The following is a 27,300-nucleotide window of genomic DNA, read 5'->3' as shown; positions in this document are numbered from 1 at the left end:
CATCAGCAAACCGCTGACCCACACCACTACACATGTGGTCTGCGGTTGTGAGGTTGGTTGGATGAACTGCCAAACTCTAAAAGAGGTTGGAGGCAGCTTATGGTAGAGAAATTAATAGTTCTGGTGGACATTCTTGCAGTCAGCATGCCAATTGACACCTGAGGCATTGGGTTTTGTGACAAAACAGCACATTTTAGAGTGGCCTTTAGGTGCATCTGTGTAATGACCATGCTATTTATCAGCTTCTTGGTATGCCACACCTGTCAGGTGGATAGATTGCCTTGGCAAATAAGAAATGCTCACTAACAGGGTTGTACATTTTTGTATTTATTTGTACATATAGAACATGTTTTATTTTATTGCAGTTCATGGGACCAACACTTCATATGTTGTTTAAATTTGTTCAGTGTATAAAGAGTATTTTTAAAGGAATTACTTGTAACCAGAAAAACACATTAAAACATGTTTATTGTAACATTACAAATAATTTCCATCTTGAATCACACTGACAATGACCTCAATAGGTTTTAAAAGTGCATAGCCTACAGTACATACCTACATAATACAATGTACAAAATCCCCAAAATAAAGAAATTATATAATAATTTCAATCAAAAGTCAAACATTGTACACAGATGAAAGAAAATTAAACAGCCCAGTCTCCATACCTATATTGTTCCATGTAAATCAATTGCTATATTGTTCCAATATTTGCAGTTGTTAAGCAAAAGAAAGGCCTCTTAAATTGAAATTGTTGCCAGTGGAACTTTGAACAACTTGTGCAAATCAATTGTGGGATCATACAACAATGCACAAATGTCTTCAATTTGCACATTTGACATTAACCATTATAATTACAGTTGTAGGCTATGACACCTTTACAATTTACCTTATTTTCTGTACTTGGTTTGTGACAAATTGAGTGTAAAAAGTACTAATATAGTGAAATAACAGAAACCGGGAATCAGTTAAACATTCAGTTGATCACCTGATAATACTCTTAACAGTTTGTCTTAAAAACAAGTAACTGCTTCATTTAACTAACAAAAGGCTATTCAAAAGGATATTTATTTGTCTTTACGCCTGCTGTGGAATCGCTCTAGTAATGCTCGAAGGACATTCCCAGGAATTATTTGGTGTCTGTCAATGAGTGCTTGAACTGCTTGCTGTGTCTGCAAATCAGAAAAGGAAAATTCTCTGACCCCGTCTTTCCCAATCATTTGACTTTTGTGTGCACTACATGTCAGACAGTAAGTAACCATTAAATTACAGTTGCATAATGACTTACCTTTTCAGCTAATTCTGCTGCACTAATGTTATGGTCGTATGGGATGGGGTTGCCTAGGTATGTACGAAACTTCACAGGAAAACCCCCATAAACAGGGGCCATCGGCACGCGGAACTTTTCATACGACCATCTGAAAAAGCCTGAGAAATATAAAGTGTTCATGTTAATTTGAGCTATAATAAAGTTAAAATAAAATAAGTTACACTGCAATTAAAATTAATAGTTAAGCATACATACTTAATCCTCCGAGAGATCGGAATCCTTCCCTGACGTTTTGAGTAAACATCGGAATTATTGGCTGAAAAATGTAAAGAAGACATTAAATATCTAAGAGGATTTCAGATAAAGTTATGCTCCTGTGTGAGAGTAAGAAGTGACATGTACTGTCTGTCCCAAAATGGCATTCTATTCCCTATAGGGCTCCAGTCAAAAGTAGTGCACTATATAGGGAATAGGGTGCCATTTGGGACACATCCTGTGAGAACAAAGACAGACGACCAAAACCCATATGTACCACTTTGGAATCGATAGCCACTTGTGCAAAGCCCTTTCTCTTCCCCCAGACCAGTGGATAGGTCTCGTCACTGAGGAGGGCTTCCCTCACGCCTCCAGGTGAGATGCCCAGGAGGTGGCCACTTTTTAGGGCCTTCACACACTCCTCCTGGGGCCCGTGGATGACACTGAACACCTCCAACAGCAGCTTGAACCCTACAGAGAACAATAAAAGGTCCTGCTTTTAGGGTCTAAGTGGCTCATGTAGTAAGAATGGACTACGGCAACTATAGGCTATACACTTTACTGATCAACTACAGAGGGCTGAATGTAACATCTCACTTTTATATTTAGATACTGGGAAATGGAACTGTGAAGATCTTACCTGGAACTTTGAACAGAAAGTAATCAGCGACTGAGTGAACAATCCGTCCCTTTTGAATGAGGACCTTTGCCAGAAAGTAATAATAGTCAATGGGAATAGCCCCATGATAATAGACTATAAGAGCTGCTCCTTCATCGGGAATCTTCTCCATACCATGGATTTCATATCCTGTTTTGAAAAAGACACATTTATATAAGCATTGGCAATAGTCATTGTCATGGTAAAGCGGAGGTAAACAAGCAATAAACAAACACCCTGCAACATCCCCTGACATATACACACACGTATAATTTGTGTTTATTTATTTAACTAGGCAATTCAGTTAAGAACAAATTCTTATTTACAATGACGGCCTACCCCGGCCAAATCTGAAACCGGACGACGCTGGGCCAATTGTGCGCCGCCCTATGGGACTCCAAATCACGGCAGGTTGTGATACAGCCTGGAATCAAACCAGGGTCTGTAGTGATGCCTTAGACCACTTCGCCACTTGTATAAATACCATGCCAGATGAACCCGTGGCCATCCCATAACGTTGCCAGCGTTTTTCTAGCCCCATCCCACAGGTTGTTGGAGTAGGCCTCCCTGAGCTGGTTCTTGTGTTTGTACACATGGAGGAAGAGGATGGAAAGGTAGAGGAAGATCACAATGAGGAAGGGCAAGATGAAAACGACAACCAGAGGGGTGAAAACCCAGGCCAGGTACTCCAGATAGCTCAGATAGTCTTCCAGTGGTCCTAGTCCTGACCATTCCTCAAATGTGTGACAGAGGCAGGCTAGAAAATCATCTCTATCACCAAACATGCAGGACTCGTTCCCATTTGACATACTGCCTGCCTGCCACAGTTAGCCTCTCCCAAAGGAAGCCAAGTCGAATGAGGACACCATCTGCCAATGGGCAGGCCTGGAGTATAGAATGGAGAGAAGAGGACTAATGTAAAATAGCAATACATTAAAGTAAACCAAAATACAATGAGAGCATGTTTTACACATGCTGGTTAATATGCAAATTATGACATCAGCATGCATAAATGAACAATTAGCTAGATGAAGTTCAGCTATTTGATAAACAACCCAAATAGCAAGTAATTAAATGGTATTTGCAGCATCACTGAATTAAAAATTATAAAATGTAGCTAGCTAGCTATAAGTTCTTCAAAGGGTAAATACGTCACAAACCTTTTATTCTTCCAGCGTAAATAATACTGGGGACAGATCATTCCAGGGCCAGACTCTAAAGAGAAATGAAAGTAAATGCCATGCATTCACCCCTTGTGACAGCTGAGTTAGCTAGCTACGTTAGCCTTGTACTGTCTTGACGCCACTCGTTAACGCGCTGTAATAACTAGCTAGCGAATAGCATACTAGCTAGTGAGCTACAACTTTAAAGTCCAATTTAAAACTAGACATCTTAGCAAACTAGACACAGTAATGAAAAAGCTGCTCGTTATGAATCGCATTTCCCTCGATTACCTAGCAAACGTTTAATTTACACAGTAGGTACAAAGATATACATCTGTCTGTGGTAACGTTAGCTAGTTCTTGAGACTGAATGACCTCAATTACGTTAGCATTGACATCAATGCATAACGAGCTAACGTTAGTACAGCTACTGCATGGACATCTATACTAGTTATTGCATAAATAACAATACTATATTCTAATGAAATAATTACATACTTTTTTAGCACTGGTTTGATCCCTTTGGAAAGTCGATAGCAGGAAAATGACAGATTATTTTCTTCTTTGTTCAACCGGTTCCTTATTCATGTGACACAAGCAGGAACGAATGTCATCGAGGCAAAACAACTTGTGTGGAATGAACTCCAGTAGAATAGGCTTTATGTTAGCTAGCTTGTATATTTTATGTCTGGATTTGATCAGATAGCAAGTGTGAACCACATGATGATTGATAATGGAAGATCGAATGTGGTTGTCGACATTATTTTTTTGCCAAATGAGCTTGGCTGGAGATGACCATGGGACGATACATTGATTGTGCTAAAGAGCTTTTGTACAGTAAGTAAGTTAGCTCACAACAAGTACAACACTCAATGTCAACTGTGTTGCACTGTTTTCACTTTTCACTATCTTCTATTTCTCCCGGTGTGTAGGGATCGTAAATTGGTATAGATCATTGGACATACCTCACACCTTTTAATGATTGACATTGACATGCATTTTGATGACTTTTTCACAAGCTTTGAAAACTGAAGATTTTGTCTGTAACTCTGCCTATTGTTGCACTCTCAGAGGCAGAGGATGAGCATGGAGAAGAGCTGTCAGAAGATGAAGAGGCTGAAGAGGAGGATGGACCGATCGATGAAGAAGCCCAACTTAAGGCAAGCATGGGACTGCCTGTGGAGTTCATAAGTTCCTCTGCACAGAAAAGAGCTGTACGTAGTAGCAAGTAAACATTGCCTATGTCTGTCCGTCACCATAGAGTCCACCTAAAAGAAAGAAAAAAGATAATGTTGCTCCGATGCTCTCTCTCTTGAAGGGGAGAAAGTTGATGAGGAAGAATGCCATCCACTGGGAAGCAGCTCCTGAGAATCTGGATGAAGAAGATCCACCTTCACTCCAGGTGGAGAATTATGATTCCACTGTTGAAAGCACCAAGGTTGCATTTGATTTGATCTCAGTGAGGGGCCAGGAGGAAAAGCAGAACCTCCACCCTCCCAGGCAAAAGTAGTGCACTATATAGGGAATAGGGTGCCATTTGGGACACATCCTGTGAGAACAAAGACAGAAGACAAAAACCCATATGTACCACTTTGGAATCGATAGCCACTTGTGCAAAGCCCTTTCTCTTCCCCCAGAGCAGTTGATAGGTCTCGTCACTGAGGAGGGCTTCCCTCACCCCTCCAGGTGAGATGCCCAGGAGGTGGCCACTTTTTAGGGCCTTCACACACTCCTCCTGGGGTCCGTGGATGACACTGAACACCTCCAACAGCAGCTTGAACCCTACAGAGAACAATAAAAGGTCCTGCTTTTAGGGTCTAAGTGGCTCATGTAGTAAGAATGGACTATGGCAACTATAGGCTATACACTTTACTGATCAACTACAGAGGGCTGAATGTAACATCTCACTTTTATATTTAGATACTGGGAAATGGAACTGTGAAGATCTTACCTGGAACTTTGAACAGAAAGTAATCAGCGACTGAGTGAACAATCCGTCCCTTTTGAATGAGGACCTTTGCCAGAAAGTAATAATAGTCAACAGGAATAGCCCCATGATAATAGACTATAAGAGCTGCTCCTTCATCGGGAATCTTCTCCATACCATGGATTTCATATCCTGCTTTGAAAAAGACACATTTATATACAGTGCCTTGCGAAAGTATTCGGCCCCCTTTAACTTTGCGACCTTTTGCCACATTTCAGGCTTCAAACATAAAGATATAAAACTGTATTTTTTTGTGAAGAATCAACAACAAGTGGGACACAATCATGAAGTGGAACGACATTTATTGGATATTTCAAACCTTTTTAACAAATAAAAAACTGAAAAATTGGGTGTGCAAAATTATTCAGCCCCTTTACTTTCAGTGCAGCAAACTCTCCAGAAGTTCAGTGAGGATCTCTGAATGATCCAATGTTGACCTAAATGACTAATGATGATAAATACAATCCACCTGTGTGTAATCAAGTCTCCGTATAAATGCACCTGCACTGTGATAGTCTCAGAGGTCCGTTAAAAGCGCAGAGAGCATCATGAAGAACAAGGAACACACCAGGCAGGTCCGAGATACTGTTGTGAAGAAGTTTAAAGCCGGATTTGGATACAAAAAGATTTCCCAAGCTTTAAACGTCCCAAGGAGCACTGTGCAAGCGATAATATTGAAATGGAAGGAGTATCAAACCACTGCAAATCTACCAAGACCTGGCCGTCCCTCTAAACTTTCAGCTCATACAAGGAGAAGACTGATCAGAGATGCAGCCAAGAGGCCCATGATCACTCTGGATGAACTGCAGAGATCTACAGCTGAGGTGGGAGACTCTGTCCATAGGACAACAATCAGTCGTATATTGCACAAATCTGGCCTTTATGGAAGAGTGGCAAGAGGAAAGCCATTTCTTAAAGATATCCATAAAAAGTGTTGTTTAAAGTTTGCCACAAGCCACCTGGGAGACACACCAAACATGTGGAAGAAGGTGCTCTGGTCAGATGAAACCAAAATTGAACTTTTTGGCAACAATGCAAAACGTTATGTTTGGCGTAAAAGCAACGCAGCTGAACACACCATCCCCACTGTCAAACATGGTGGTGGCAGCATCATGGTTTGGGCCTGCTTTTCTTCAGCAGGGACAGGGAAGATGGTTAAAATGGATGGGAAGATGGATGGAGCCAAATACAGGACCTTTCTGGAAGAAAACCTGATGGAGTCTGCAAAAGACCTGAGACTGGGACGGAGATTTGTCTTCCAACAAGACAATGATCCAAAACATAAAGCAAAATCTACAATGGAATGGTTCAAAAATAAACATATCCAGGTGTTAGAATGGCCAAGTCAAAGTCCAGACCTGAATCCAATCGAGAATCTGTGGAAAGAACTGAAAACTGCTGTTCACAAATGCTCTCCATCCAACCTCACTGAGCTCGAGCTGTTTTGCAAGGAGGAATGGGAAAAAATGTCAGTCTCTCGATGTGCAAAACTGATAGAGACATACCCCAAGCGACTTACAGCTGTAATCGCAGCAAAAGGTGGCGCTACAAAGTATTAACCTAAGGGGGCTGAATAATTTTGCACGCCCAATTTTTCAGTTTTTGATTTGTTAAAGTTTGAAATATCCAATAAATGTCGTTCCACTTCATGATTGTGTCCCACTTGTTGTTGATTCTTCACAAAAAAAATACAGTTTTATATCTTTATGTTTGAAGCCTGAAATGTGGCAAAAGGTCGCAAAGTTCAAGGGGGCCGAATACTTTCGCAAGGCACTGTAAGCATTGGCAATAGTCATTGACTAGTCAAGCAGCGCCGATGGAGAGCCGACTCCCTGTCGTGACCCAGGGGAGTCAGAGTTTGGAGGAGGGCTGAAGTGAAGTCAGGCGGGCACTAGTGAAGTGATCGATCTGATTGGACAGACTTTTGTCAGTGGTAGCTGACCAGTGTGATTATGGCCAATAGCAAGCAGACCATGTCAGTGGAAATGATGATAAACCTGGGTGATGGTGGTAATCGCAAAAGAGCTGCCTCCTCAAACACTAAGCCCACTGAGTCAAGAGGTGAGTCCCCCCACCAACCTATATACATGCCTTTTCTGTTTCTCAGTTTAATCAACTATTCTGTATCGTTGAGGAGACTGAAACTATATTGACATAGCAATGATTGCTATCTCCCAAATGGTAATATCAAGAACCTAACAATGTCATTAGAGTAGCCAGGCAGCCCAATGTTCTACTCAAAATGACTTTATGTCCAACAGACCTCGTTTTTAAAAACGTATTTTAGTCCTTGTAATTCTGGGCTTTTTCCAAACTGTGCATTGATTCTGTCAGAGTATTTATCAAAATATGTGTTCCTTTTGAATGAAAGGACCATGTGACACAGGCCCATGCATTTTTAATGGCTCTTCTTGTCATAGAGAACAGTGGCGCGCACCACTGCCTGACTCTCCCTCTCCTCTGGGATTTTCCATCCTGTCCGTGACTGATCCCATACAACACGACACTGCCCTCATTTATATGGCATAGTATATCTGTTTTTATCTGGCTTTGTAGCAATGTTTTATACCACATGCCAACTTCCTTTTCCCTGTTTTTATCCTTTTGATCAGAAAACATGAATGTAGAATGTAATGTTGAAGGGATAAATGAATGTACACCTTTCTTCCCTCCAGACACAGGATGGGTGTTCCCGGAAAAATAACAATGGATCAAGTGAGAGAAGAGCATCTAATAGTGAAGGTGATGAAACGTCACATAGAAGAATTGCAAAAGTAAAGTGGAGGTAAGCTACATGACATCATTTATGCATATATCCATACCTTGCTGCATTTTTCAGTATTGTCCTCTATTGCTCAACCAATATAGTATTACTGAATATCACTGCTTCAATTGGCTGCCATATGCTGACAGTGACTGACACATTTTTTCCTATGGGTTTGAATTGGACTATGGTTCAAGCTGTAAAAGTTTGAAATATTGACTATTATGCATTGAATGTAAAAGTGTCAGCCTGGGGAAGGAATGAAAGTGCTTATCCACTGTCTTTTTCAATTTCAGTTTGATCTAAGGAGATGTTTATGTCCAATGATAAACACTCCATCGTGTTTCAATTAACCAAGGATTCTGTAAATAGATTCTGTAGAATCTGTATAGATGTAAATCAGTAAGAATCACATGGTCCATTCCAACCCAAAGGCTGGTATTGGGGACTGATATATGATTAAGCCTACACAATTATTTGTGAAATTTAACAAAATTGTTCTGCATGCCCCCCCCCCGAATGGCACCCCATAGGGCTCTGGTCAAAAGTAGTACATTAATAGGGAATAGGGTGCCATTTGGGATGTAGCCTTGTTCAATCATTGTGATTGTTTGTTAGGCTAATGATGTCTACTGATCTATTGATTGACACAGTCATGAACTGGAGGTGGAGGAGAACCCTCAGATGTCTGTAGAGGAAGCCTGGGATAAACTGTGATTAAAGTGCAGCCACGACCCCATGTACGTGACCATTACTACATGAGACTTGGGCTACATCCCAAATGGAACCCTATTCTCTATATAGTGCACAACCTTTGACCAGCCTGGTCAAAAAGTAGTGCACTTTTACAGTATGTAGGGAATAGGGTGCCATTTCGAACAGAGACCAGTTATCTGTATGATATTCTAAGAGGACAATCTCACATAATCAATCTCTTTTCATGTTTTGGCGTATTAGGTTTGAGAGTGTGCTGAAGTTTAAGCCCCAGGCACCACCAGGGTGGGAAGGCTGGGAGGAATAGGAAGCGACGTGGCGGTAGGAGAGCATCCTGCCACATCAACCAGCACACCTTCTTTACTGAAGAGGGAGATATCACAGAGCCCAAGCTGAGCAAGACCTTTCAAAAAGTAAGCCCTGTAAACATTTGACCAATTATTCTGAAATTATTTTTGATAGCAATACCAATAGTCACCCTCCCTTTTAATCAAATCAAATCAAATTGTATTGGTCACATACACATATTTAGCAGATGTTATTGCGGGTGTAGCAAAATGCTTGCGTTCCTAGCTCCAACACTGCAGCAGTATTTAACAATTCACAACAATGCTCACAAATCTGAAGTAAAATAACGTAGTTAAGAAATATATAAAGATTAGGACGAGCAATGTTGGAGTGGCATTGACTAAAATACAGTAGAATATAATACAGTATATACAGTGCCTTGCGAAAGTATTCAGCGACCTTTTGCCACATTTCAGGCTTCAAACATAAAGATAAAACTGTATTTTTTTGTGAAGAATCAACAACAAGTGGGACACAATCATGAAGTGGAACGACATTTATTGGATATTTCAAACTTTCTTAACAAATCAAAAACTGAAAAATTGGGCGTGCAAAATTATTCAGCCCCCTTAAGTTAATACTTTGTAGCGCCATCTTTTCCTGCGATTACAGCTGTAAGTCGCTTGGGGTATGTCTCTATTAGTTTTGCACATCGAGAGTCTGACATTTTTTCCCATTCCTACTTGCAAAACAGCTCGAGCTCAGTGAGATTGGATGGAGAGCATTTGTGAACAGCAGTTTTCAGTTCTTTCCACAGATTCTCGATTGGATTCAGGTCTGGACTTTGACTTGGCCATTCTAACACCTGGATATGTTTATTTTTGAACCATTCCATTGTAGATTTTGCTTTATGTTTTGGATCATTGTCTTGTTGGAAGACAAATCTCCGTCCCAGTCTCAGGTCTTTTGCAGACTCCATCAGGTTTTCTTCCAGAATGGTCCTGTATTTGGCTCCATCCATCTTCCCATCAATTTTAACCATCTTCCCTGTCCCTGCTGAAGAAAAGCAGGCCCAAACCATGATGCTGCCACCACCATGTTTGACAGTGGGGATGGTGTGTTCAGCTGTGTTGCTTTTACGCCAAACATAACGTTTTGCATTGTTGCCAAAAAGTTCAAATTTGGTTTCATCTGACCAGAGCACCTTCTTCCAAATGTTTGGTGTGTCTCCCAGGTGGCTTGTGGCAAACTTTAAACGACACTTTTTATGGATATCTTTAAGAAATGGCTTTCTTCTTGCCACTCTTCCATAAAGGCCAGATTTGTGCAATATACGACTGATTGTTGTCCTATGGACAGAGTCTCCCACCTCAGCTGTAGATCTCTGCAGTTCATCCAGAGTGATCATGGGCCTCTTGGCTGCATCTCTGATCAGTCTTCTCCTTGTATGAGCTGAAAGTTTAGAGGGACGGCCAGGTCTTGGTAGATTTGCAGTGGTCTGATACTCCTTCCATTTCAATATTATCGCTTGCACAGTGCTCCTTGGGATGTTTAAAGCTTGGGAAATATTTTTGTATCCAAATCCGGCTTTAAACTTCTTCACAACAGTATCTCGTACCTGCCTGGTGTGTTCCTTGTTCTTCCTGATGCTCTCTGCGCTTTTAACGGACCTCTGAGACTATCACAGTGCAGGTGCATTTATACGGAGACTTGATTACACACAGGTGGATTGTATTTATCATCATTAGTCATTTAGGTCAACATTGGATCATTCAGAGATCCTCACTGAACTTCTGGAGAGAGTTTGCTGCACTGAAAGTAAAGGGGCTGAATAATTTTGCACGCCCAATTTTTCAGTTTTTAATTTGTTAAAAAAGTTTGAAATATCCAATAAATGTCGTTCCACTTCATGATTGTGTCCCACTTGTTGTTGATTCTTCACAAAAAAATACAGTTTTATATCTTTATGTTTGAAGCCTGAAATGTGGCAAAAGGTCGCAAAGTTCAAGAGGGCCGAATACTTTCGCAAGGCACTGTACATATGAGATGAGTAAAGCAGTATGTAAACATTAAAGTGACCAGTGATTCCATGTATGTATATAGGGCCGCAGGGTTGAGTAACTGGGTGGTAGCTGGGTAGTTATAGCACACACCCACAGTTCATAGCAGCTTCTGACTAGCAAGTGGATGAGTGTGGTGAGGAGGAGGATGTGCTGTGGTTGACACCGGGGGAAGCTTTGTCAGAGAGGTCTGCATCATGTCTAACTCTGCTGCCTGTAGCCTCAGCCTCAGTGTTCACTCAGTGTCCGCTGGCAGAGGAGAGAATGGGAGAGCAGCCAAGACTCCACAGGAGCCCCTCCTATCCCCCCAACCCCTCCCTGTCAGTGCTGCCCTCCTCTGACACACTGCATCTCTTTAAACGTGCAGCCACTGTTTTCGTCCGACTGAATTTATTTACAATGCGCCGGCACACTGCACTGGTTCAAGGGTAGCCGTGCTGTTTAAAGTTCATGTATCATCCGCTTATTTGAGTCAGTCACATTTCATTGGTAAGACTACCTTTGGACGGCTGATGTAGGAAGTTCACATCACTAGCTGACCTTCAGAGGGTTCAGTTGGTTGCTATAAACTCAGATGCTTATTCACACCATAATAGAGAAGCTAGGAAATGCTGCTTTTCTCTGTTTGCTGACTGTGCTGGATTTGTTTTATCCCAAAGAAATGGAAACTTGTCAAAGTACTAGAGTGTGCACAAACAGCACTTCAAGGAGAAACTTAATGACTCTCTTTACCTACAGTTATAGGTTCCCCCACCATTGAAGTAGATATCCGTGTGTTTCTACTGAGTTGACACTGAGTTGAGACATTATAAAGTAGTGTCACACTGTGGGAGGTCTTAAATGCTGTGCTTTTCCACTCATCTCTCTGTATGAGCTCACTGAATTGATCTTCTGGGCAAGACTTGCTGTTTTTACTGTCTGCAGCAAATGGCTCCATCATCCAGCAGGCCCAGTAGAAATGACTTCAGCACGGATTAAGCCTATTGTAAAGTATTATTTTGTTGTCAAACTTGTCATGCTTCTCTGTTGATGTAGTGTTTATTGCTCATGCTTGTGTCTTGTACTTGCAGATCACATGTCCTGATCTGTCTTCAGGTTCAGAGGTTCCTCCAGAAAGTTCAGAGAGGAATACCCCTCTGGAGTTGGATAGTACTGAGCAACCCTCTCATCAGAACCTCTTCACCAGAATAGAAGATGAAGAGGATGATGAGATTCAATTCAGAAGAGAGGTGTACTCACTGGACATACCAGACTACTTAGTTCCCGGAGCACCTGAACACAATAACACAGGTGAGTTTGCGTCAACAGCCGGTTTAGACCTTTTTCTAACCCGGGGTTTCTTCATAAACAATTCATGTCAGATCTACGTTAGTGTATTTCTTGTTTGATTGTAGAAGTCTTGTACAACTTTTGCACTACCTATTTCCAGAGGCTACTGGGAAGGAAAAGAAGAACAATAATACCAAGAAAACAGAGAAATGTGGAGTGATGCCAGCTGAGATTGCAGTGGAGCCTGAGCTGGCTAAGTACTGGGCCCAGCGCTACCGGCTCTTCTTCTGGTTCGATGAGGGCATCAAATTGGAACAAGTTGAGTCACAGAGCAAACAGAACACACACACACACTTCAGGAAACACAACCGATTTCTTCATACAGGCTCAAGCAGAAAGGGTTAGTGGTATTTTGGAACGACTTTACGTTATTATTGTTATTAACGTGTTAATATTTCTCTAGTTTGAGAACAACTATTGTGGTCTCCCAACCACTTCTATTCGTGCAGCCCAAATGGAGTGTTGTCAAATGTGATTCAGGAATGCACTTTATTCTGAAAAGAAAAGGATTTGCCTCAAGGTGACTGAATGTTATCTTTCTCTCCAGTTGAGAAACAAATGGCTGTTATGTCCAAGGTAAAAGCTACAGTTTGGCTGCTCTTGAAGTCTAACATCATGTTGTTTTCAGAGAAGCAGAGGGAAAGAGAGGCAGGGAGGTTGAGATGGTGGTGTAGTGAGTGCATGGATTTGCTGGCTGGCAGACAGGGCACTCCGCTTCCTGTCTGTAGGGAGAAGTGCTGACGCCGGTGAAGCACACCTCACCCTGTGTCACATGACATGACAGCATCAGGCTCTCTCCCTGTCTCCCAGCAGAGCAACTCTTTCATGACTCTCGAGTCTCTCCTTCCTTTACTCTCTCTTTGCAGCTGAAACAGGTGTCACGGGTTCTGTTCCGAGTGCATCTGCCCACCTGTCAGTTTCCCCTCCCCGGGAGCTGTGCTCGATTTGGCTCTTCTCTCCATTGGTTAATTGTTTGCAGGAACTTTTCAATATAACAGTCCTAGTGAGTACACAATCGTAAAATATTTTTTTGGGGGGGTGTATCTACCGACGGCCTGTACAGATCCAGAAAGATACATCCATTGTTTTACTCTTCCTGTAAACACGCTGGATGATTGAGAATCCATTGAAGAGCTTGAACGATTCATTGACAAGAGATACTCAAAGAAACATGTCGCTGGTTTCTGAGGATTCAAACACTGTTAAGGACAATAAACCCAATCAACAAACCAAAGCCAAGTTGGCCAAGCGGTATCAACGATGGCATAAAACCATCCACAAGCAAGAGGGCGTGAGTGGGGAGTGGTTTACGGATATGGATGTTGACTTGTTGAAATCCATCAATAAAAGGCTTGCCAAACTTGATATCTTGGATATGTTACGAGAGGACATCAATGCATTATGTGCCAGTCTAGAATTCAGCAAACGTCAGATTGATGATCTAAGGAAAGAGAACACAGCGCTGAAAGGTAGTGTAGACTCTATTCATTGCAAGGTGGAGGTGGTGCAAAGGGAGAACAAACAACTTAAGGAAACATTGCTTGATGTACAGTGTCGATCAATATGGGGAAACTAATATTTTCAGGGATGCCAGAGAATGACAACAGCAGAGTCTGTGAGGACACTGTCTGAGACTTTATGTCAACTCAACTAAAACTGCCCACTGATGTTGTGCGTAATGTCACTGTCTCCAGAGTCCATAGAATGAGTAAGGCCTCTGGGAAAAGGCCACGGGCTATTGCATGTTTTGAACATTGTAAGCAAAAGGAAATGGTGAAGGGCTGGGGCAGAAAACTCAGAAACACAGATTTTGGAATGAATGATCACTTCCCCACGGATATCCCATCATGAAGGAAAAGCGTTCCCGGAATCAACAAGTCTCCTTGGTGATGGATAAACTTTATATCAACAGGCAACTGTATCAGGACTCTAGAGTAACTCCCTGGCTATTTTAATCCAACTGTATTGGGACTCTAGAGTAACTCCCTGGCTATTTTAATCCAACTGTATTGGGACTCTAGAGTAACTCCCTGGCTATTTTAATCCAACTGTATTGGGACTCTAGAGTAACTCCCTGGCTATTTTAATCCAACTGTATTGGGACTCTAGAGTAACTCCCTGGCTATTTTAATCCATTATTTAAATCTGAGTTTGTGTGTTATAGTGTATCATTACAACTTCAACCATAATGAATACATGCTCTATGGATCTCCACTTGACAAGGAAAGGGTTGCATATAGCTCAGGTTAATGTATGTAGCCTTCCTAACAAAATACATGAGGTTTTTTAACTTGGTCAACATAAATAATATTCATATTATAGCTTTGACCGAAACGCATTTGGATGCATCTGTAAATGATGGGAAAATGAACATCCATGGATATAGTCTACTGAGAAGGGACAGGAATCATGGATATAGTCTACTGAGAAGGGACAGGAATCATGGATATAGTCTACTGAGAAGGGACAGGAATCATGGATATAGTCTACTGAGAAGGGACAGGAATCATGGATATAGTCTACTGAGAAGGGACAGGAATCATGGATATAGTCTACTGAGAAGGGACAGGAATCATGGATATAGTCTACTGAGAAGGGACAGGTATCATGGATATAGTCTTCATGAGAATGGACAGGAATCATGGATATAGTCTACTGAGAAGGGACAGGAATCATGGATATAGTCTACTGAGAAGGGACAGGAATCATGGATATAGTCTACTGAGAAGGGACAGGAATCATGGATATAGTCTACTGAGAAGGGACAGGAATCATGGATATAGTCTACTGAGAAGGGACAGGAATCATGGATATAGTCTACTGAGAAGGGACAGGAATCATGGATATAGTCTACTGAGAAGGGACAGGAATAGGAATGGTGGGGTTGTAGCACTGTACATTCAGAATCATATACCTTTTAAGAGGAGGGATGACCTTAATGTAGGTCAAATAGAGGCACTATGGGCTCAAGTACATCTGCCTCACCAGGCACCCATATTGGTAGGATGTGTGTATAGATCTCCGAGCTCTAAGGTGTCCTATCTGGATGACTTATGCACTGTGTTTGACCAGGCCACAAATAGTAACAGAGATGTATTTATATTGGGTGATTTTAATATACATTGGAAGGATCATAATAATTCAAATAGAACTAAATTAATGATATATTCCGAGAGCTGTGGTTTGAAACAAATGATTCATTATACTACTAGATCATCAACTAAGTTGGGTCATCGTTCAGACACATGCATTGATGTGATATTCTGTAATATACTATTGCAATGCTTAAAAGCCAGATCAATTTCAGTGGGCTGGACAGACCATAATATTGTGACCATAACTATGGTCAAAAGAAATTTTAAAACATTTAATCATGAGCTATTTCAAAATGATTTGGCCGCTGTACCCTGGGAGCTGAGTTATCTAGAGGATGATTTAAATCACGCTAAAGAATGTTTTATTGATTTGCTCACTGAGGTAATGGACCATCATGCCCCAGTAAGAAAGAGTACTGTTGGGGCTCGTCCATCTCCATGGATTGATGATTAACTGGCTGAGGCATTTTCTCAAATAATATGGCAAAAGTCTTAGCAGCCAAATCTAAACTAGAAATTGATTAACAGAATTATAGAATACTATGTAATTATGCAGTTAAATTAAATCGTAAGAAAAAAACATTATTTTACAAAAACATTTTTATTGATTGTAGGTATGGAATACAGTTAAGGGCCTACTTGGAACATCTATCTCATCATGTCCATCTAGTGTGGAGGTTGATGGGAGAACAATAACAAAACCAGCTGACATTGCCAATCATTTTGCAGATTTTTTTTTTTACAAAGAAAATTAATTTACTGAGCGATAATGTAAACACCCATTCTCCCAAACAAGCAACTGTCCAATGGATTGATGATCATATCATGAGCAAAAACACCTGCTCTTTTAGTCTACAAATGGTGTCAGTAGAGGTGTTAAACCTATTGAAGTCATTACCCAATGGTAAATCTACAGGTTATGATCTTATGGACAATTTTTTACTTCGCTGTGCAGCTCCCCAGATTGCAGCTCCACTGAAATATATATTTAATTGGTAACTGGAAAAGGGGACATTTACAAATGTATGGAAGCATGCTAAACTGTGTCCTATTCCGAAAGACAGCAAAGAACCCATCACTCCTGACTATAGTCTACTCCCTTCACTCAGTAAGATATTGGAGGGTATTGTAAGTAGACAAATATGGGAGTACATGGAAAAGAATGATCGGATTACAGCCAATAAGCATGCTTATTGCAAAAAAAGTTCCACTACCACTGCATTGGTTGACATGACTGACCAGTGGCTTAATGCTATGAATAATGGCAGGTTTGTGGGTGTACTATTTTTAGATTTTAGTGCAGCATTTGATTTAGTGGATCATTAAATACTTTTGACAGAATTATCGCATTATGTTTTTAAGGAGGCAGCATGGAATTGGGTACAGTAATATCAAACTGTCAGGAAACAGTCCACCTATATCAATGGGTTGTTTTCTTCCCCTCATGCTTTTAACTGTGGAATACCGCAGGGCAGCTGCCTTGGGACAATTCTTTACTTAATATATACCAACGACCTTGCTTATGCCTTATCTGAAACTCAACCTACTATATTTCCAGATAATGCTACAATTTTATACAGCAAGACAATTAATTCAACAGGTTCAGCAAGCTCTACAAGTAGATCTGGGAAATATCAGGGAGTGGGTTTGCCTGAACAAACTTGTTTTGAACATGAATAAAACCAAGGTATGCATGATCAGAAAGATAGCTAAATATTTATCAGGAAAGATTCTTAGGCAAACAACCCAAGCACTAATTGGGAATCAGGTAAACTACTGTTCTGTGGTCTGGGGAAATTTATCAGCAAGTGAAATTAGGAGGCTGCAGATTGAACAGAACAAAGCAGCAAGGATTGTTTAAAGGTGGATATATGGTTATTCTGTTGGAGCCCTGAGCTGGATATAAGTTATTTTAGATTTCTTGTATTTATACTTATAGTTCTAAGCAGAGGTATAGCATCCCCACCTACTGTTAGTAGGGTTCTAAAAGTTATTTTTTTAAAAGCTCAGTTTATACCTCACTGACGGCCTTCTCCAACCTATCTGGGAAAGAGTTTATTGGTTATCAGAGGGTCTATCTCATCCTTCCGAATCTCCCTATTCTCCAAAGTATTATGACTAATATGTCTTTAGTCTACCTAGCTCAAATAAGAAGTCTTTCACAGAGCATTCTGAATTCTGTTTGAAAACGAGATCAGAGCCTTCATAACTATTCAATTATTCATGTCAACAGAGAAGAGCCTGGACACATACCGTAGCATGGCTGAAACCCACTGCAGATTACAACCTACTCCTATCAGATTCCTATGGTGTCTATTGCTCAATTAGTCATAGGAGTAAAGTCTGAGAGAGTGCCTGTACAGCTTCATCATGTGTAGCAGTGCCTGGCTAATGATAGATAGCAGATTGTGAAGAGGGGTAGTCTAGTCTTCTGGGACTGAAGTGATGTAGCTCGGTTTTAAAACTTCCGACATGATGTTGTCTTCCCTTCAAGATCTGTTTGAGAATACAACGCTAACTAGTCGCCAATAGACATTAGGGGAATGCATGAGCTCAATGTTTTGTTTGGACCCTCCCTTGAGCCCCAGTAAAGTTAGTCCTCTCCTCAGTCACTTTTCTCAGGATGGAGGGAAGGAAGGCATAATAAAAGAGTGAGAGACGTGAAGCACTAAAAACAAGTAGAGACCACTCCCATCATTGTTTGCCTTAACAGGTGTTTATTCTCTGAGGAGGCTGTGAAAACAAGCAGCGGAACAGAAAATAGCAATGACTGCTAGACTCGGTTAGAGAACGATGGCAGATGGTCTAGGGGTCTCTGAGGGGAGACAGGAGGACGTGGTCTATGAAGCATCCCAGTCTCTCCACATAGTCTAATATATCTCAATATCCACAGCATACTTCTTGAATACTTTTTGTGTTGTCTTGTATAGTATAATCATAACTAGGCTTTTCCTGGCGTGATGGCAAACCCACATCTACTTTATATTCCAGCAGGCCTAATATTAGTATTTTGCCTGCAGTAAAATGTTGTGAATGACAGCTGTTTTGAAATATAACTCTCACTGATAGTGTTTTGGTTCTTTTGGTGAAGTTGCGCATGGCACTAGCATGACTTCATGAGCTCACAAAATAAATCAACTAGATTATATATTATATTTCTGGACTTGGCTTGAATATCAGAATGGCAGTTTGAACAAAACCATTTGACACTTGTCTGACCCCTGGTGGCTATGCTGGGCAATGGGGACACCTACAGTATTTCTCTTTGCAAAACCCCCCAAATTCTGATTTATTAAAATGTGAGTATTAAAATGCACTTAATTTGCCTTGTATTATAGTAAAATTAGAGAAATTAGAATATATATTAATTGTCTCTCTCTGTCTGTCTGTCTGTCTGTCCGTCCGTCTGTGTGAAAATGTGTCCGCCCGTCTGCCCGTCTGTCTGTCTGTCTGTGTATGTACAGAGGCCTGGTTCTCCATCCACCAGAGAAGATAGCCGACCACAGTTTCCACTCATAGACACCTTCTGTGGAGTGGGAGGCAATGCCATCCAGTTTGTCCTCACTGTGAAGAGAGGTACATCAATGTTTGATATAAACGTTAGATATTTTTGCTTATACTGTATCTGCATTTGTCTTTATAGATAGGGCGAGAGTTTTTCCTGACCCTGTGATGTGACCAGGAAAATCTCTGGGCCCTTGTTATATCCTATAGGTTAAAAGTTATTGTCCTGAGTGGTACTCCCTGTGTGTCTGACTCTCTGTCCTCCCTGTCCCTTCCACCTTGTAGTGCTAGCCATTGACATCGACCCAGTGCGTCTGGCTCTGGCCCAGCACAACGCCCAGGTCTATGAGGTGGCCGAGCACATCGACTTTGTGCAGGGAGACTTCCTAAAGCTGGAACCATGTCTTAGGGGGAATGTGGTGTTCAGACTACCTCAGCGCAGACGTCTTCGATATCAAGAGCATGATGGCTGCAGATGGATATCCTTTTTTCCTCTCGTTATAGCTGCTCTCAGGCTTTTATAGTCAGGCAATGGGCCAGACTCTAGCACTCCGGGCAGGGCAGGGTAGAGGTAGAGGTAGAGGCAGAGCGGTAGAGACCGAGGCAGGGCTTTTGAGAACAGGGCAGAGTGGTTGAGGCCAGGGCAGAGCGGTAGAGACCCGGGCAGATGAAGAGCAAGACATGCCTCTGTATTCTGGGTCAGCTGCAGCTTAACTAGGTCTTTTTTTGCAGAACCTGACAATAGTACTGGACAATAATCAAGATAAGATAAAACCGGAGCCTGCAGGACTTGCTTTGTGGAGTGTGGTTTCAAAAAAGCAGAGCATCTCTTAATTACGGACAGACTACTCCCCCACCATTGAATCTATATGTTTTGACCATGACAGTTTACAATCTAACGTTACACCAAGTTATTTAGTCTCTTCAACTTGTTTAACAGCCACACCATTCATTACCAGAGATAGCTGAGGTCTAAAACGTATAGAAATAGCTGTACCAAATACAATGCTCTTAGTTTTAGAGATGTTCAGGACTAGTTTATAACTGGCCACCCATTCCAAAACTATATGCAACATTTTGTTAATGGTTTCAGTGACTTCATTAGCTGTGGTTGCTGATGCGTATGTTGTTGAAACATCAGTATACATGGCATACTTTGTTTAATGCCAGTGGCAGGTCATTGGTAAAAATAGAAAAGAGTAGAGGGCCAACAGAGCTGCCCTGCGGTACACCACACTTTGCATGTTTGACATTTTAAAGAAGCTTACATTAAAGAAAGCTCTGAATCCATGATATGGCTGAGGTTGAGAAAACTAACTAACACATTAGTTTTCTCAACAACCGGTTATGGTAAATAATATCGAAGGCTGCTCTGAAATCTAACAGTACAGCTAGCGCCCACAATCATCTTATTATCAATTTGTTTCAGCCAATCATCAGTCATTTGTGTCAGTGCAGCACATGTTGAGTGCCCTACTCTATAAGCATGCTGAAAGTCTGTTATTAATTTGTTTACAGAGAAATAGCATAGTATTTGGTCAAACACAGTTTTTTCCAACTGTTTGCCAAGAGCTGGTACCAAGCTGATAGGTCTGCTGTTAGAACCAGTGAAGGGAGCTTTACCACTCTTGGGTAGTGGAATGACTTTGGCTTCCCTCTAGACTCAGATTAAAGATATGACAGATAGGAGTGGGTAACCCTACCATCCCCCAGTAGCTTTCCATCTAAGTTGTCAATTCCATGAGGTTTGTCATTTATTCATAATTTTTCCACTAACTTTACAAAATTCAAACTTACAATGCTTTTCTTTTGATTATATGTTTTTTTTATGCATGAGTACGATGGCTCACTGTTTGTTGGCATTTTCTGCTTAGGTTTGCCCACTTTGCCAATGAAGTAATCATTAAAATAATTGGCAACATCAAATGATTTTGTGATGAGTAAGTCATCTGATTCGGTGAAAGATGGAGTTGAATTTGTCTTTGTGCCCATAATTTAATTTAAAGTACTCCAATATTTTTTTTTCTCCCATCAATCTTTATATCATTGATCTTGGCTTCATAATACAGTTTCTTCTTCTTTTTGTTGAGTTCAGACACATTATTTACATTACATTAAGTCAGCCAGTCAGATGTGCAGACAGACTTACTAGCCACTCCTTTTGCCCCATCTCTTTCAACCGTACAGTTTTTAAAATTCCTCATCAATCCATGGAGCCTTAACAGTTCTAACAGTCAGTTTCTTAACAGGTGCATGTTTATCAATAATTGGAAGAAGTAATTCCATAACTTCATTCAGTGCAGCGTCTGGGTGCTCCTTATTAATCACATCAGACCAACAAATATCATCCACATAAGAGTCACAGCTAATTATTTTGTACTATCTCTTATACACTATTTTAGGCCCAGCTTTTGGAACGTTGGCTCTCCTGGATATAGCCACTATATTGTGATCACTGCATCCAATGGGTATGGATACAGCTTTAGAACAAAGTTCTACAGTATTAGTAAAAATGTGATCAATACATGTGGATGATCTTGTTCCTGTAGTGTCTGTAAACACCCTGGTAGGTTGCTTAATAACCTCAACCAGGTTACAGGCACTGGTTACAGATGAAAACCAGTCAATATTCAGGTCCCCAAGAAAGTAGACCTTTCTGTTTACATCGCATACACGATCAAGCATTTCACACACATTATTTAGATACTGAATGTGAGCACTGGTCTATAGCAACACCGCAAAATAAAAAGCTTTAGATGTGCCAGGTGAACCTGCAACCACAACACTTCAATAACACTTTACATAAGATATTCTCTAAGCATTACAGGGATATGGCTCTGAATATATTCAGCAACACCTCCCCCATAAGCATTCCTGTATTTTCTATAGATGTTATATCCTTGTATTGCTGCTGCTTTGTCATCAAATTAAATATTGAATTGAGTCTCAGAAGTGGCTAATATACACTATATATACAAAGGTATGTGGACAGCCCTTCAGATTAGTAGATTCAGCCACACCTGTTGCAGACAGGTGTATAAAATCGAGCACACGGCCATGCAATCTCCATAGACGAACATTGGCAGTAGAATGGCCCGTACTAAAGAGCTCAGTGACTTTCAACTGGGCACTGTCATAGGATGGCACCTTTCCAACAAGTCAGTTTGTCAAATTTCTGCCCTGCTAGAGCTGCCCCGTCAATGGTAAGTGTTGTTATTGTGAAGTGGAAATGTCTAGGAGCAACAACGGCTCAGCTGCAAAGTGGTAGGCCACACAAACTCACAGAACGTGTCCGCCGAGTGCACAAGCGCATAGTGCGTAAAAATTGTCTGACCTCGGTTGCAACACTCACTACCGAATTCCAAACTGCCTCTGGAAGCAACATCAGCACAAGAACTGTTCATCGGGAGCTTCATGATATAGGTTTCCATGGCAGAGTAGCCGCACACAAGCCTAAGATCACCATACACAATGCCAAGTGTCGGCTATAGTGGTGTAAAGCTCACCTCCATTGGACTCTGGAGCAGTAGAAATGCGTTCTCGAGAGAGATGAATCAGTTTGGCGGATGCCAGGAGAACATTACCTGCCCCAAGTGTAAAGTTTGGTGGAAGAGGAATAATGGTCTGGGGCTGTTTTTCATTGTTTGGGCTGGCCCCTTAGTTCCAGTGAAGGGGAATCTTAACACTACATTCTAGACAGTTCTTAGCTTTCAACTTTATAGCGACAGTTTGGAGAAGGCCCTTTCCTGTTTCAGCATGACAATGCCCCCGTGCAGAAAGCGGTCCATACAGAAATGGTTTGTCGAGATTGGTGTGGAAGAACTTGACTAGCCTGCACACTGACCTTTACCCCATCGAACACCTTTGGGATGAATTGGAACGCCGACTGCGAGCCAGGCCTAATTGCCCAACATCAGTGCCCGACCTCACTAATGCTCTTGTGGCTGAATAGAAGGAAGTCCCTGTAGCAATATTTCAACATGCAGTGTAAAGCCTTTCCAGAAGAGTGGAGGCTGTTCTAGCAGCACAGTGGGGTGGGGCTACTCCATAATAATGCTCATGATTTTGGAATGAGATGTTCGACAAGTATGTGTCCACATACTTTTGATCATGTAGTGTATGAATGTTAGCGAGTTATTGATTTCATGAACCTTATTTCTAAGGCTAAATATATTAATATGGGCTATTTTCAGCCCTTTCCTGGGTAGCTTATCTGAGATAGATATAATATGAAAAAGAGCAGTCAAAGCAAGAGAAAAAGTATACATTCAGCAGTCCATGAATCAGTTGGTGTGTGTGTTAAGAGTGTGCTGCAGGGTTGAAGCTACGAACCCATAGGCTTGGCTCTCATCCATTCCAGGCTTTTTGGGAGGGAGGGTGGACAATGAGCCTGTCATAGCGTATGTAAGAAATGCCCCCTCTTGCTCTGGCCGCTTTCATGGCTGGGATAAGTTCTTTCCTCTTCTGGCACGCAGAGAGGCAGAGTGGCAGAGACAGACAGTGACAGGGCAAGCAGTATGAAGGCTAACTAGCTAGGAGTGAATGTAAAGGCAGGAACTTGGGATGCACTGTTGGTTTTGTTGGTGCGCTGTTCTTTGCTTGACAAAGTAAGTTAGCTATCTGTTAAATTTCACTAGTATTTACTATTTACACGCATTGTAGCATTCTATTATAAGACTTGAAATGCCCTCTAACAGACACAGTTGTTTTCCTTAACTGTTAATACTTTTGACATTTTCAGGTTGTCCAAAATTATATCCGATAATATTGTGTACTTCCTGCCACTTAATGCAGACATGTATCAGGTAGGTTATATGAACAAGTGTCACTTGTCCTTGATTGTCTCCACCCCCTTCAGGTGTCACTTTTTTCCCCAGTGTATTTATCCCTGTGTTTCCTGTCTCTCTGTGCCAGTTTGTCTTGTATGTCCAAGTCAACCACTGTGTTTTTCCCGTGCTCCTGCCTTCTCTATTCTCTTTTTGTCCCTCCAGACAATGCTTACACCAATCCATTGCTTTTCAATCCATGACGGGTAGTGTGCAAGTGCATAGTTTGGCTGAAGTGTGGAGAAATGGGTCTTCGCTGTAGTCAGAGCTGATGATGCCAGGCGTCAGCCTGCCCTGCTGAGCCTGTACTGAACGTGTTCTTGGGAATACCCATACTTCTGCTTTATTTAGATGACTTCCCATTTCTGTGCTCTGTGCTATCCAGTGGCCTGGGGCTGTATGTGTTCACACTGTCAGATCACAGGCTCCCAGAGCAGGAACAGGCCTCATACTGTAGACCTCATTGATATTGTATTCTGCCACCATCATGTATTTTATCAGCAGTGTAACAAAGCAGGCCATCACCTATTTGGTAACACATTGACCTGGTTACTTAGCAGTGGGAGATCTAGCTATAGCCTTTTATTGCATATCTACTACTATAAAAAGCTAAGTCCGTGTTTGCTGTTATTAGAAGATAAGAAGTATACTGAACATAGAAAAAGTATGTGAACCCTTTGGAATTACCTGGATTTCTGCATAAATTGGTCCTAAAATTTGATCTGATCTTCAACTACAACTATAACACACATTATTGTATTTTTCTTGTCTATATGGAATTGAAACATTCACAGTGTAGGTTGGAAAAAGTAGGTTAACCCCTAGGCTATTGACTTCTCCAAAAGCTAATTGGAGTCAGGAGTCAGCTAACCTGGAGTCCAATCAATGAGACGAGATTGGAGATGTTGGTTAGAGCTGTCCTGCTCTATAAAAAATATTCATAAAATTTGAATTTGCTGTTCACAAGAAGCATTGCCTGATGTGAACCATGCCTCGAACAAAATAGATCTCAGAAGACATGCATAAAGCTGGGAAGGGATACAAAAGTATCTCTAAAATCCTTGATGTTCATCAGTCCACGGTAAGACAAATTGTCTATAAATGGAGAAAGTTCAGCACTGTTGCTACTCTCCCTAGGAGTCGAGGTCCTGCAAAGATGACTGCAAGAGCACACTGCAGAATGCTCAATGAGGTGTCAGCTAGACTTACAGAAATCTCTGGAACATGCTAACGTCTCTGTTGATGAGTCTACGATACGTAAAACACTAAACAACACTTCAACTGAAGAAAATACACCTGACCTCAACCCAATTGAGATGCTGTGGCATGACCTCGAGAGCAGTTCACACCAGACATCCCAAGAATATTGATGAACTGAAACAGTTTTGTAAAGAGGAGTGGTCCAAAATTCCTCCTGACCGTTGTACAGGTCTGAATCCGCAACTACAGAAAGCGTTTGGTTGAGGTTATTGCTGCCAAAGGATGGTCAACCAGTTATTTAACGCTAATAAAACTAAATGCATGCTTTTCAAACGATCGCTGCACGCACCCGCCCACCCGACTAGCATCACTACTCTGGACGGTTCTAACTTAGAATATGTGGACAACTACAAATACCTAGGTGTCTGGTTAGACTGTAAACTCTCCTTCCAGACTCATATTAAACATCTCCAATCCAAAATTAAATCTAGATTCGACTTCCCATTTCGCAACAAAGCCTTCACTCACGCCGCCAAACATACCCTTGTAAAACTGACTATCCTACCGATCCTCAACTTTGCCGATGTAATTTACAAATCTCGCTACATATTGGTCGCCAGACCCACTGGCTCCAGGTCATCTATAAGTCTTTGCTAGGTAATGCTCTGCCATATCTCAGCTCACGATAACAACACCCACCCATAGCACGCTCTCCAGCAGGTATATCTCACTGGTCATCCCCAAAGCCAACACCTCCTTTGGCTGCCTTTCCTTCCAGTTTTTTTTTTTTATTTAGGCAAGTCAGTTAAGAACAAATTCTTATTTTCAATGACGGCCTAGGAACAGGGGCAGAACGACAGATTTGTACCTTGTCAGCTCGGGGATTCGAACTTGCAACCTTTCGGTTACTAGTCCAACACTAGGCTACCCTGCCGCCCCAGTTCTCTGCTGCCAATGACTGGAGCGAATTGCAAAAATTGCTGAAGTTGGAGACTTATATTTCCCTCACTAACTTTAAACAACAGCTACAGTATCTGAGCAGCTAACCGATCGCTGCAGCTGTACACGGCCCATCTGTAAATAGCCCATCCAATCTACCTACCTCATCCCCATATTGTTTTTATTTACTTTTTTGCTCTTTTGCACACCAGTATTTCTACTTGCACATCATCTTCTGCACATCTATCACTCCAGTGTTAATTTCTATGTTTCTATTGTGTTATACGTTTGTTTATTCCATGTGTAACTCTGTGTTGTTGTTTGTCGCTTTGCTTTATCTTGGCCAGTTCGCAGTTGTAAATGAGAACTTGTTCTTAACTGGCCTACCTGGCTAAATAAAGGTGAAATAAAGAAAATATTAAATCCAAGGGTTCACATACTTTTTGCACTGTGAATGTTTACACGGTGTGTTCAATAAAGACATGAAAATGTATAATTGTTTGTGTGTTATTAGTTTAAGCAGACTGTGTTTGTCTATTGGATGAAGATAAGATCACATTTTATGACCAATTTAGGGCCGAACTCTACTTTTTCTTGCCACTGTATATAGAGCTAGCTACATTGGCCCAAGTCATCAGTTGATCAATTGATACTACTTGACATTAGATAATGGCACTAGGCCCCTATTTATTTTATATTAGAGTTAGTGAGTCTAGTTCTTTGTCTGTTTCATTCTCTATAACCAGAGTCTAGGGGAGTCTGGCTCTGTGTTTGGCCTTAACTGTTACTGTCAGACCAGTGTGGTCTAGCCAAATGGAAGCTTACATGTCATTGCACAGAATAGTTATTCTATTTTGAAGACGTGCTGGCTACTCTGTCAAGAATAGCCTTGGCAGTTTTGCAGTGATACATGTTTTACTGTATATTTTGATCGAAGAACACATTTTCTTGGATGATCTGTTGTTGTATTAAAGCTAACCATGCCATCTTACTTTGCACTGTTCTCAACATCGGCTTTTTTTTGTGTGGACATTTTCGTTTACATGTTAGCTACACACTGGATATACATTTGAGTCATTTAGCAGACACTCGTATCCAGAGTGATTTACAATTAGTGCATTCATCTTAAGATAGCTAGATGAGGCAACACGTAAAAATTGTATCAAGTACATTTTCCCTCAACAAAGTATTTATCAGCATAGTCAGTGCTTGGAAAATATGACATAGTCATCAGGCTTCAGCAAATAG

At 41.2% G+C, this 27,300-nt stretch overlaps 2 protein-coding genes and 1 pseudogene across 6 annotated transcripts; 2 read left to right on the top strand and 1 right to left on the bottom strand.

Moving 5' to 3' along the window:
* Positions 1–453: 453 nt before the first annotated feature.
* Positions 454–4,123, bottom strand: LOC110530334 (DGAT1/2-independent enzyme synthesizing storage lipids). Of its 4 annotated transcripts, none has more exons than XM_021613295.3 (8): positions 3,845–4,123; positions 3,344–3,398; positions 2,668–3,068; positions 2,166–2,333; positions 1,803–1,996; positions 1,526–1,586; positions 1,289–1,428; positions 454–1,172 (listed from the first exon to the last, which is right to left on the bottom strand). In XM_021613295.3, the coding sequence occupies exons 3-8, from the start codon at positions 2,990–2,992 to the stop codon at positions 1,068–1,070; spliced, it is 993 nt and encodes a 330-aa protein (XP_021468970.2). In that variant the 5' UTR covers positions 2,993–3,068; positions 3,344–3,398; positions 3,845–4,123; the 3' UTR covers positions 454–1,067. The 4 variants fall into 4 exon arrangements, with proteins under 4 accessions (XP_021468970.2, XP_021468971.2, XP_090038432.1 ...); XM_021613296.3 differs by having other exon boundaries at positions 2,995–3,068; positions 3,845–4,081; XM_090182306.1 differs by having other exon boundaries at positions 2,523–3,068; positions 3,845–3,978.
* LOC149982081 (uncharacterized) lies at positions 4,051–6,980 on the top strand. Its single transcript, XM_090182307.1, has 3 exons — positions 4,051–4,183; positions 4,418–4,560; positions 4,665–6,980. The coding sequence occupies exons 1-3, from the start codon at positions 4,138–4,140 to the stop codon at positions 4,854–4,856; spliced, it is 381 nt and encodes a 126-aa protein (XP_090038433.1). The 5' UTR covers positions 4,051–4,137; the 3' UTR covers positions 4,857–6,980.
* An 11,924-nt stretch (positions 6,981–18,904) lies between these two features.
* Positions 18,905–27,041, top strand: LOC118965543 (trimethylguanosine synthase-like; annotated as a pseudogene). The gene is made up of 4 exons (XR_005052930.2): positions 18,905–19,159; positions 19,373–19,566; positions 23,814–23,892; positions 24,079–27,041. The product of XR_005052930.2 is annotated as a trimethylguanosine synthase-like (transcript).
* Positions 27,042–27,300: the final 259 nt, after the last annotated feature.

The sequence above is a fragment of the Oncorhynchus mykiss genome, chromosome 8 (assembly GCF_057628025.1).
Source record: "Oncorhynchus mykiss isolate SJ-2025 chromosome 8, ASM5762802v1, whole genome shotgun sequence".
Lineage (NCBI taxonomy): Eukaryota > Metazoa > Chordata > Actinopteri > Salmoniformes > Salmonidae > Oncorhynchus > Oncorhynchus mykiss.
The sequence above is the reverse complement of the archived record's forward strand: the minus strand, read 5'-3'. Positions and strand labels throughout refer to the sequence as shown.